The sequence below is a fragment of the Sander vitreus genome, chromosome 22 (genome assembly GCF_031162955.1).
Source record: "Sander vitreus isolate 19-12246 chromosome 22, sanVit1, whole genome shotgun sequence".
Taxonomy (NCBI): Eukaryota; Metazoa; Chordata; class Actinopteri; order Perciformes; family Percidae; genus Sander; species Sander vitreus.
Window position 1 is genome coordinate 16,841,161 of NC_135876.1, and position 12,714 is coordinate 16,853,874.

The following is a 12,714-nucleotide window of genomic DNA, read 5'->3' on the forward strand; positions in this document are numbered from 1 at the left end:
GTGAAAGCCCGCCTGTAGTGTTCTCTGTCCTACGGTTGGCTCCGTCATGCTGCCTGGCCCTGTACCCATACATCCATGCCCTGTACCAGGGTTAGCTTCTATTTCCGGGGAAAGGGGGCTTTGTGTTCTCCTTTACCTTGTTAAGGTAAGCTAGGTTAGCCTCCTTGTGCACGCTTCTCAAATGTACTTTCAAATTTGTGGGATTTTTCCCTTTAATAAATTGTCGACATATTTTCCCACCTTCCACTGCAAGGCACTTGCTTTTATCAGACACAGTCATAATCAAATAGGACTCTGCCGCTTTCTTCCGCTTTCGGTACCGCCATGATGCCAGGCGAGGGGCATGGACTATGTTGTGTTCAATTTGACATTGAATGTCGGAATTTCTGGGTTCCCAGTTGGAAACTATATACGTCTATGGCATAGATTGTATAAAACAGGTCTGTTGTCGGAAATGTCAACTCTGAAAGATATAACGTTATTTGCTCTATGAAAGACATTGACAAAGACGAAAACTACTACTTGATCATTTTATTTTAGTTAGTTTTGCAAACAGACATTACAGGTTTAGTTACTGTTTTTTTTGTATTGCCTCGTTTTTATTTTTATTTCAGTTGTTTTTTCCCACCTAGTTTTCGTTATTTCGTTCATTTTTGTTAACGATTATAACCTTGGTCACAGCTCCTTAACTCGCTTGTGAACATTACCATATCCCGAAAACAAAGAAAATCTGATATTTCTATTCTTTATTAAATACTTTGACATTTGCCCCCTCTCCACTATATTTGTCTTGGTTATCCCCTCACTGCTGAGAACTGTTGTAGCAGCAGTTACATATTGAGTGCCCATAGCCTGTTTATCAAGGATTAGCTTTGAGCTTTGTTATTTAAGAGGTATTATATGTACACTGGAGTCCTCATTGTGCAAACCTGCCTGTCTGACCTTTTAAAACAGTATGAGTGCACCCTCATTGTGATCCCCTGTCTTTGTAAGCCCCTTTGATTAATTTTCTGTTAAGCAAGTTTTTGGGACTCTGGCCTTCTAGCTTTCTAACACCTCTTCTCTCTAAATACCGTTATGCAGCAGTGGTATAAAGATGGATTAAGCCTTGATAGCATCTTAAGTAATTTACAATAGGCTTGGAGGAGGCAAGCAGCCCATTTGTGGAAGTGCCATGTGTTGAATAGCAGGTTAATTTTTCAACAGAGATGGATATTTGAAAGAATAAAGGATACGGTTATGAGGGGGATTCGAATTCCACGGAGGGATTAAAGGGTTGTTATCTAGTTTTCCTTGGAAGATAGATGGGGAGTAAAGTGTATGCAATGAGTAGAAAGCTGTCAAACATACGAAGCAGTTGAAACAAAGGTGAGGGCACTTACCCCTCCTGAAATACCCTTTTCTTGTTAAAGACTTTTAGAAGGTTTATCAACAAAGCCCCAAGTAGCATTAATGCAGGTTTGCTCACAAATTCAAGTCGAAGGGTTAATATTGGCACGCATATTGATGTTTACAACTCAAGATTCCGCTTTTTTTTTTTTAATGACCCTAGCCTTTTAAATTACAAGCACTCCCTGCCAGCTGCAATACTTCACAACAAATTCCCATTTTTCATTAGTTTAATTTGTTTGTGATTATTGAGTTCCCAGTATGGCCTATAATTCATGAGTTTTGTGTTTTCCCAGGGACCGGGAGACTTCCAGCAGCACATGTCTGGTAATTTTGGTCAGCCCCAGCGGCCCCCTCATCACATGGAGCCCTTTAGGAACCAGCCACCTCAAGGCCCCCAAGACAGAGAGCCCCTCTTTATGGGAGGTGAGTACCACACCCATCTTGGACGAGGGTTACAAAGCTCTCTTGACATATTTAATCCTATTCAACATCACCTCTGGCAGTATACCTACAGGGTATGCTGCTAGCTTTCTTGTGCTGCTCTATCAGTAGCACTCATGTTAAATGCATGTGTGTACCTGAGTATATATACATCTGAATGAGCCTTGGAAATTGCATTAAACAACTATATTTCCGATTTTCCATTCACAGTGTGAATGCAGAATTAAATACAACCCACTTTGTTGTTTACCTTTTCACCTTGATAGAATTGTCTGTTTTCGTTTCCCTTTGCCATAACACTATACATCTAGAGAGGGATTTACTGATGCATTGAAATTGGCTCACAAGGCAAAAACTTACATTTATGTTGTGTGGTTGTTTGGTCTTCCTCGTGTGGGCACAGAGCGCACAGAGTCAACACGGTTTCCAGGGCAGCACATGTTTGATCACCAGGGCCCCAGTCCTCTGATGAACAGCAGCCACAACATCCACCAGCAGCAGCAGCAGCAGCAGCAGCAGCAGCTGCCCGGCCAGGGCCACATGGGCTTCGGCCCACCAGGCCCACCCTTTAACCAGCCAGGCCAGGGTCCGCTAGGGCTTTTTCCAAGAGAACCCCCAAGGCCCAACCTCCCTCCGCACCAAGGTCATCAGGGGATGGTTGGCTTGAATCAACAAGGTGGCCCCCCCAACCAGCCCAGACCCTTCATGGACCCTCGTCAGCCTTTTGGCCAGCAGGGGAACCTTTTCCCCCCTCCACAAGTCCAGTTTGGGATGCAGGTACGACTAAGAGTAAGTGATTTTAAAAACCTGCTGATTTTTGTGTATTTGTGTCTGTGTGTTGCGCAACAATTTTGTGCTGTTTCTTTAGTTCCTCCCCAATTGTTTCTTGAATTTACTTGCTAAATATGGTAATTTGATCTGAGTATCATTATGTTTTTTTGTAGCAGCCTGTCTTACCTGTGACAATTCTTGTAAAGGAGGCTGGCGAACAATTCACATGCTTGGTCTGCCATGAATTTTTGTCGGTTTTGCTCTGGATTATTAAAAGTGCAATGACTAGACAAGAGTACTGTACACAAATAAACTAGACTAGTTATCGTATTCACTGTTACTGAAGCGTTAAGGAAAAAGACTGATGTCTGTTTGGTACCTCGGCATTTTGTCAAGAGGCATAGACAAGAGCTCCCTCTAGTGATTGAATCACTATTGTTGTACTACTAGGTAGATACTTTAGGATACCAGTTAGAGGTTAATTATGTGCAGGAAATTGCCTTATTTACAATTAAGAAAAGCTATATAACGGTTAGTGGTTGTTTTTGTCTGTCCAATGTTATCCCTATGGAATGTCTTTGTAAACAACCCATTGGACTTCTAATATTATTTTACAGTCATATTCTGTTGATTTGATATTGTGTGTAATTTTAGTTTGGGCTTTTTTTCTCTTTTCTTTTTTTTCAGTATTTTAGTTTGTTTCTATTTTAATTGGATTATGCATTGGAGAGTGCCCAGATTAAGCCCCTCTGAGGGTTTTTTGCATCTCCATCACATCTTTTATTGATTGTGTATATTAATCTGTAGTATTTGTATATGTGTAAACCAATTAACTAAACTATTTAATGTTGAGATTAGCGTTCATAAGAAGCTATACTATTGCTATCGTAAAAATGACGTACTTTTAGCATCATATGTAATAATAACTTCTGATTTTTCCGGTTTACTCATGTCTCCTTTCTCTGATATTTCAGGGCTTAATGCACGGCCCTCCTGTCTCCCAGCTTCAGCATCACGACCCCTTGCCATCCCATCAGCCCATGCATCAGCAGCAGCAACATCATAGGCAGGAGTTACCCCATCATCAGCAGCAACATCTAAATGTCAATGAGCCCCGCCCCATGATGCACCATGGCCAGAATCTCTTCCATCAACAGCATGCTCATGGTAGCCCCAGGCAGATGACTCCCCGCCCTCAGAACTCCCAACAGCGCAACATGTCCAACAGGCAGAGGATGGTGAGAGATTAACATATCAGCTCATCTATTTTCTGCTCAAAGTGAAGAAAAGCAGTAGAATGGGGTCATTTTAATTACTTTCTTTCTTTCTTCAAAAAACACAAGTAGCATGTGAAAAATGGATAACCCTCAATCCAAATATTAATATCACATTGATTGTAAATCCAACATGAAATGTTTGTTTTGCCCTTTCTTCAGAACGCACCCGTCTCCAAACAAATGCAGCAGCGCAACAGCAACCTCCGGGAGCTCCCTGTAGCACCTGGCAACACAAACATGAACAGTGCCCGCCCCGCTGCCAACGTTAGGGCTGTTGCCAAGGCAACACAGGGGGTGCGTCCTGGGCAGAACACTCAGCTGGTGCCTGGTGGTGGCAGAGGAAGAGGCCAAGTTGCTGCCAAGATCGAATCACAGCCTGTGGGAGCAGGCAGGACAGTGGTTCGCAAGGAAATCACAAGCACACTGTCCAGCACGGCACCACAGGTCAGCTTTTTAGCACTTATGTGGAAAAAAAGGAAGGGGGGGGGGGGAAATGTCATAATGGCACAATTGACAAATTAATGTGTACTACTTTTTTATGCATATCCTTCTGAAATGGTATTGTAAACTGTGAGTATTTGTTACCTGCTAAATTCCCAGTTACACAGAAATTAGTTTGCTGAGAAGTACCCCAATTCATTAAAAGCCCAGTCATAAGGTTGTTAATGACAGCAGTTTCACTCAATTGGAAAGACCAGATCAATACTATTGTATTTTTCTCTTGGGTTTTGCCTTTGATTACATCTGAGTGCCAGGCGAAGTAATATGTTCAAATAGGACACAGTGGCTCACGGCTCCCCTTCCAGTAATTGGAGACAGGTAGTCATATTGTCAGTTTGTGTGTTGTGCCACAGGACCGTGATGAGGATGAGGAGACACGGCAGTACCGTCTGAAGATTGAAGAACAGAAGCGTCTGAGAGAAGAGATCCTGAAGAGAAAGGAGATGCGACGGCAGATGCAGGCTGGAGTTAGAAAGAAGGAGCTGCTGGACAGGCTCAATGCCCAGGCTCCTAGCCAAGACCCAGCTCCTTTACAGATTCAACCCTCACAACAAAATCAACAAATGCCACACCCTGTACTACTACAACAACAAAAACAACAACAACCACCACCACAACAACAACAACAACAGCAGCAACATCTACTACAGCCACAACAGCAAAGACAGTTGCCTCAGAGAACACAATCATTAAATCAATCATTTAAGAATTCTAACCAAGCCACCCCCATCCCGCCCAACGGCACTCCTCAGATCCCTACACCACGTCCCAATGTCAAGACACGGCTGCAGATGGTAAAAGGTAGTGCCCAGCAGCAACAGACCCCTGGGCCTGTTCCAGACCAGCAATGGAAACCGCCTCAACAAAATCAGCAGCAGCTGCAACAACAGCGAAGAAACAGTGCTGTGCAGAACATTAACATGCCTGGTGTTCAGATCCAGGCCAATCAGGTCCCCCAAAAGATAATACCTGTAACTCCCTCTGTGGGCCCTGGCCAGGCTCAGGCTCCAACTCAAGGACCTATACCTGGGACTAAAAGAACTGTGATGCAGCGGGCCAAGAATTCTGGTTTTGAAGACCAGCAGGTGCCACCAAAAGTCAGAGTCGTCAAACTTTCAGGAGCGGTGAGCACACTTTCTTTTGTGTTTTGGTCCGACATTTATTTAATTCTCTTCAACAGATTTTACCCACAGGGAAACGACAGTGTTGAAATGAAATGCCACTGATTGGCTTCACACTGTCTATTTTGTAATCTAAAAGATATCTAACCTATGGGAATGACAAGGTGATGGGGGTGTCATTTTGGTAAAATTGATCTGTTAAGAGTTTCCTCTCTAAAGCTTTGGAAACTGGTATTTAAGACACAATGCCTTTACGCACATTTTACCTTTAGAACACAGAAAGGCAGTAGGCATTAAAGAGAGCAGTATGACATTTATCTGTAGAGTTGGGGACACCTCATCACTGCTCTTAAAGGTTGATATCCTCTTAAGGGCAGACAAGTATTCTTTGAAAGATAGAGGCCTTAGAGAGGGTAAAACAAGAATGACAGTAACAACAACTAGTCCAGAATTACCACTGCTGGCTATTTTATACTCACTTGATAAGTTACTGCTGTGGCCTTAATTACACATTAATCTTATTGAAAAACCACAAAGGCATGCATGTTAAACATTCATACTTGTCACTGATGAGACATGTTGGTGGAATGTGATAGTATTTGAAATAAGCTGCTTTCCGACTCCATCCCAGAGGATCAAGCCACAGAGCCAAAATCACAGGCTGGCTGCAGATGAAGATAACTGGGTGTCAGTGCGTTAATGGAAACCTGTGCAGAGCTATCTGATGTACCGCATCTTGGAGAAAAAAGGGGTGTAGGATGTGAGGTGGAGAAAGAGAGAGATGGAAACAGAAAGAAACGGCTAAGGCCTATAGCCGTAGTGAAAAGAAGATTGTCTAGATGCTCCCTCTTCCACATTGTTCTGCTGTCATCAACGGGCACTTGACAATGTTATCTCCTCCCTCTTTTTTTTCTTTTTCTTGCTCTCTCTCTCTTCCTCGCTGTCATCCCTCGGTTGCTTTTTTCCATCAACCCATCTCTCAGGTGCAAGGCAACAAAAGAATGCCAATCCCAGACCCTTGTAATTAATCTTTCTTGGTTGAACAGGGGGCAACATAATACCTGTGTAAGAAAGTTGCCACTTTTGAGGATTTGGATTTGTATGGCTTAGGCACACAGATAAGAGGCAAATTATATTTTCATCAGGGATAATACAAAGCAGTGCAAGACACAAAAGCTGGAGAGGAGGGGTATAAGGGGAATCGGGTACACATCGAGCCTCTGTCGTTCCAGTGTAATGCAGCTTAGCATTTGATGGGTGCAATCAGAAGCTGTGATTTCTATAGGAGGGATTAATCCATTTACTCTCAACTGGGGACAGGTCAGAGATATCGCCTCTTTTCTTCCCCTGTATTGATCTGTCACATCTCTCCGCAGAGTCGGGGAAGAGACGACCTTCAATTCTTCCGTGCATGTCAACAGAGTTGAGCTGTGACTTTATTTGATAATGAGCACATCACCTTGTTGGGTTGATCTTTATTCCCCGACAGCATGTCTGATAGGGATCCAGTGCCAATGCGGGCCCTTTTTCCCTTTGCTTTGTAGATATGGCCTTGCATTTCTCCCTTTTTGTCCATAAATTTCAATTCAATTTTATTTATAGTGTCAAATCATAACAGGAATTATCTCAGGACACTTTACAGATGGAGTAGGTCTAGACCACACTCTATAATTTACAAGGACCCAACAATTCCAGTGATTCCCCCAAGAGCATGCATGAATGCGTAAGTGCGACAGTGGCAAGGAAAAACTCCCTTTTAAGAAGAATCCTCGGACAGACCCAGGCTCTTGGTAGGCGGTGTCTGATGGTGCCGATTGGGGGTATGATGAACAATGGCAATAATAGTCACAATAAAGATATAGTTATAATAGTGCATGGTGTCGTAGAGCACAGCAGGGCGTGGCAGGGCGTTGGCCGGACATAGCAAGTCGAGGCCGGACATTGCAGTGCGTAGCAGGGTGTAATAGGGCACAGCAGGGCGTAGGGCAGGACCACGGCGACAGCTGCCACCATGATGTAGGTGCCATCATGATCCAAGATGATGATGCTGGGCGGAAAAAGAACATAAGGACTCCGGGGAATAAGCTCCCCGGAGCTATGTTAGTAACAAGCATTTCTGTGACACGAATACACACCGATGGAAAGAGAGAGGAGAGAGAAGCTCAGTGTGTCCAAGGTGGTACCCCGGTAGTCTAGAACTATAGCCGCATAACTAAGAGCTACAGAGAAGGGGAGATAGGGAGGCTGTGTTCCGTGATTGTGGCTACACACCTTCCCCCGCCGGTCTAGACGAACGCTGCAACTCCTCATACCCTAAATATAGTAAGCTTTCTATGAAGAGAAGCTGAGATAGGGAGGCGGTGCGTCATGACTGTGGCTACACACCTTCCCCCACCAGTCTAGGCGAACACTGCAACTCCTCACTCCCTAACTATGAGCTTTATCGAAGAGGAGAGTTGTAAGTTTACTCTTAAAGGTGGTTTGTGTCTGCCTCAAACACTTTGCCTAAATGCTCAATGTGAATAGAAGTTAGTGATGCCTGCAGATAGATGGAGATAAATGGTGGGATTTTGTGTGAGGTGCTAAATTAGTGGTCTCCTCCATCATCCCCATCCAGAGTGGAAAGGGGCCAGTGGCAGCCGGCGGCCCATTGCAGCAACAAGGCACCTGGTCGGCAACCCCGCTCAACCAGGCCGTGCAAAGAAAGGTTACCATGACAGCGCAGCAGCAACAGGGACCAGGCGGAACACCACAGGCTGGCCGAGGGGTTATGAGCAACCAACAGCAAAACAGGGTATGTCATAAATGAGCACACATCTTGTCACCTAAGATGTGTATATATTATTATTATTATATATTAATGGTGCAGAATGTGGGGTAATGGCAGTTCTGAGGGAAAAAAAGAAGCTAAAATATCTCCTGTAAAGTTGTCCTATGCCGCTGGCGCTACCCTGGCATTCAGTAGACATAGCAATCGAGCAGCAGCGGTGGTAATAAGACAGGACAGTATGCCAGGTGCAGGAGTATTGACAAGCTGAAAGCAGTGTAACGTGGGGGGCTACACAAGGTCCCCTGGCCTCTCTGCACGCCTGTCACCACCAGACTGCTGTCACAGTTACCATATTCACTTATGCTGACACGGTAAGGCAGTCACCATAACGCTTGCATGGCTCTTCTCCCTTTATGCTCCCCCAACGCAAATGCGCGCACACACACACACACACACACACACACACACACACACACACACACACACACACACACACACACACACTCTACCTCCTCTCTTCTCTTTTGGGGTCTCTCCCTCCTCTTCCTCTGCAGCTGAAGAAACATACCTCTCACTCTCAAGCATAAATGAAGATATGCCATGCCACAAGCATCATGCTCTGACGTTGATGTTCTATGTAGAACTATGATATCTCAATCATGTGAAAGCTTGGTGTTTCTGAGAGGTGCGAGAGGAAAACATAGCGTTTTTAAATTTTCCTTTGTGCTGAGAAACAGTATAGCTCCTCTCCACATGGTTGAATGTGAGATTAAAACATCAAGCATGCCAGTGAAAGCTTTAGTCTGTGTTTTCGCCTGCCATCTTTCTCTTAACCTTTCCCCGATTTTTTTTATTTATTTATTTTAACCACATTTGGGCAATTTTTCTCACACCTGGCTTCGGTGTAGGTTGTCGTTTCGGGCCGAGGTAGAGGGGGTGGTCAGATGGGTCGGGGTCGTCCGATGTCCACCAGACAGAGCCAAAGAGGAGCAGAGGGCGAACGCTGCACTGTGTCCATAAAGGGCCTCTCCTCATCCACAACTGACGTTCAACTGCAGAATCTTCTCATGTCCATCGGCCCCATAGAGGTAGGTACCGAAGCTTGATACTTAAGTGTGCGTTTTTATTGTATTCAAGTACCTTTTCTTAGTACTGTTATATGCTTGTAAAGCATCCAGTTTGTATAAAGAGTAACAGTCTTTATATGTACCTCATGATGAAAACTTAAAATATAGATATGTACTTGCACCAATCAGAGGGGCAGTAATGACATTTCCGTAGTGTGATCCCATAGCGCCCTCTGTTGTAGTGATAAGGTAGGTAGAGAAAGGGAATGAATAAATCAATTTCCTGATACCACCCCCACTCCCTCTTGTGGATAAGGGGAGAATATAGTTGTACTAGATCAACCTTTTTTCACAGCAGACATTTTGACTTGTCACAGTAGGAAAAGCACAGGTGTAAATAACAAAATGAATGATGGCTGAATTCCATTTAGCTGCTTTGATTTCAAGTTCCTGGTATCATGCATGCTTGCTCATTGTCACTCACTGAAGCACTTAAATAGAACAGAGTCATCATAAGTTATTAGTAACACCTGTGCTTTTCCTACTATGACAAGTCAAAATGTCTGTTGTGAGAGAGTCCTATTTGTATTTTACTGTTTGTTTATTGCAGATGTTCAAAATGATGCCCCAGCAGAGAAAAGCAATCGCCACATTTTCCAGTCCCCAGCATGCAGCAAGTTTTCAAATGAGCTTCCATAGGTAATCAATATTCCTCCCTCTTTTCATCATCTTTATAGAAATACCAATTAAATGATTACATTCTGTGGTTGGTAGCCTTTGCATTTTGCCAATGTGCTGGTCATGGAATTTAGCTGCTGTACACATTGTACCCAGCACAACATAAGTGTTCATTAGTATCTTTACCCCAGAGACGATGGCTCAAACATTATTATCACAATTACTACACAGGCACATGATTGATTTGTCCCACATTGATGTGTCGCTGATTGATGGATGAGGAGCACAATAGAGCCAGGGAGTCCTGTTACAAGAAGTCACTTTCTCCCAACGTGGGAGCCTCTCGTGCACAACTCCAACCTGGCATAGGAATATTTCTTCAGCCCTTCGTGGTTGTACACCAACGTCTCTATACAGAACCATAATTCATCTCCTATCAACTTGGAACAGTGAACTTAAAGACCGTAGCTGCGAGCATGCTATTGTATGATTTTGTTTACCAATTGTCTATTGGTGTGTAAAATGGCACTGGAGAGACACTGGACACTTAAATCTACTTTGATGTAGTTTGTGAAAAATGTTTTGTGCATCTTACATGGACACTAAGTAGAATTTATCATGGGATAATGGTTGCTCCCCTCCTCAGTTAGACTAATTATTAAAACCAAACAAACACTTTAACTTTGTAATTGAGATATGACCACTTCACAGTAGTTTTTTATTATTTGCGGCTTACTGATTGGTTTGGATGCAGGAAATTGTTGTGGCAGGCTGTGGTTAGCAGTATTTCTCCCCCTCTATAGATGGCAGTATTTCATCACTAATGGTGCTTCATTTTTCCAACTCAAGCCAGCTTTCAGGTAGTGAGGAGTCTCCAAGATGTTTTTGGTTGAATGGCACTCCCTAGTGGAGAACTTGCATACAGGCACAGAAGTGAAAGATTTAACATTAGACACATAGCAGTGGCTGGGACCAAATTGGCACTGGATGTAAAATGAATACTGGTTTTCTAAATTCCCAATGGTTTTAGGAATTGTAAATGTTGTGACTTTTGTGTAGACTTTGTGGTGCTTTTCAGTTTCAGTGCTGCTTCTGGGAAAGATTGTTCAGATCATCTCTAGTTTAGGTTAGTCAATTTGGTCAGTTGGCATTGCTCCTTGTTCTAAACTTAATGAGATCTTTTAACTGTTAGCTGGAATCCATTTCGGAATAACCTTCCATGCATTTTGGATGTATATTTTAGTTGTATGTCTGATTATGGATTAGTTGGCTTTAGGTTTATAGTCGGTGTTGAGTGGTCTTTGAGGAAATGTGTTTGCAAGTGTTTTTTGTTGAGTTTTTTTTTTTTTTTTTATAATTACAAATGTATATTGTTTGGAAGATGTATTAGTCATTAATTTTGCTTTGTCAGAGAGGATTGCTTACAATTCTCCTCAGGATACATTTCTGTACATTAGGCTTCCTCCTTTTGCCTATAATTGTTCAGAATCTGCGTGACTATCAGATTGATCATTTGGTTATAGCTGAGCTGCATGGTTTACCTAGAATAGCACTTTGAACAGTTTTTCTTCACGTTGAGTTGATAACATAGATGTTTGGCAGTAGAGCAGAAAACTAAAACAAATTCACTGTATTGCTTTGCCCCATAAATTGAATTCCCCTTATTATAATAAATCATATTGATATTGTACTCCTACATAAAGATTTTTTTTCTTGAGAAATTCTAAGTAACACTTGTACAATCTCTCATACTTTTTTAATTTTCTCTGAGCATGTGCCCTTGTTTGGGGAGTGCTACCACATCACTGAAATTCTTAAATTTTCTAAATACTAGTTTCTGTCTCCCAGTTAGATTTCATGAGATATCACTACATTTAGCAAGTTAGGCTCATTTACGTTTTTCACAATTCCATGATTTCTTTCTTCATCACACAACATTTTTGTCCATTCCGGGTTTAAATTTTGTTAAACAAAAACAGTTCTTTTAAATCTTAAGACGTTGTTACCCATGTTAATGTGACAAAGAAAGCCGAGGGGGCAACCATTATCTATGTAGTGATCATGTGCATAAGTAGACCAGAACTTTCTCTCAATATTTATCCTGTTGAATTTTAGTTATTCTTTACTTATGTTGTATCAAGTTAAGCATTTTTATATGTAAGGATATGCTAATGTGTCCAGACATAAATCATTTTACTAGTGTTATGTTTCTAATTTAGAGCCAAAATGAAGAATGACTGGACCACAATTCTGTTTATAAGACATTTGACAACAAGTTTAAGGTAAAATAAAAACATGGCCAATATACCGTGAACATGCAGGTATGTGAAGCCGGTTAAACTTTAGCCCAAAGATGTGTGGTTGTGTGTGATGTCCATGTGTCTGGTGCCTTTACGAATAATAATCTTTCTTATATGTGCTGCTTTTTATTAATTGATACTTCTACGTATCTTGTAAGTTCTTGGTTATTCCTCTTACAACTTATCACATATACTTTATAAAACTTTTTAAACACCTTGTATGGCAAGAAATACTACCTCATATAGATTTAGGGGGATGCCACTGAATTTTGGCATTGAAATGATTTGCTTCATAGCCAGAAACACAATAATTTTTGTCCTACCCATTTAACTGTGATGTCATACTAATGTTCAGCTCCCTACAGCCCTGACATGCTAGAGGTAACGCAATAGGCA

The 12,714-nt window shown here is 42.3% G+C and overlaps 1 protein-coding gene across 6 annotated transcripts in view; it reads left to right on the forward strand.

The window, feature by feature from the left end:
* rbm33a (RNA binding motif protein 33a) overlaps positions 1-12,136 on the forward strand; it is a 29,649-nt gene extending 17,513 nt beyond the window's left edge. For 4 of the 6 annotated variants that reach the window (XM_078280138.1, XM_078280139.1, XM_078280141.1 and 1 more), the window contains exons 11-19: positions 1,686-1,815; positions 2,237-2,622; positions 3,579-3,842; positions 4,041-4,325; positions 4,736-5,506; positions 8,121-8,297; positions 9,182-9,361; positions 9,951-10,039; positions 10,250-12,136. In XM_078280138.1, the coding sequence (XP_078136264.1) occupies positions 1,686-1,815; positions 2,237-2,622; positions 3,579-3,842; positions 4,041-4,325; positions 4,736-5,506; positions 8,121-8,297; positions 9,182-9,361; positions 9,951-10,039; positions 10,250-10,298 (2,331 nt within the window). In that variant the 3' untranslated portion in view covers positions 10,299-12,136. The remainder of the gene's footprint in view (positions 1-1,685; positions 1,816-2,236; positions 2,623-3,578; positions 3,843-4,040; positions 4,326-4,735; positions 5,507-8,120; positions 8,298-9,181; positions 9,362-9,950; positions 10,040-10,249) is intronic. The other 2 variants (XM_078280140.1, XM_078280143.1) reach the window with 2 other exon arrangements.
* Positions 12,137-12,714: the final 578 nt, after the last annotated feature.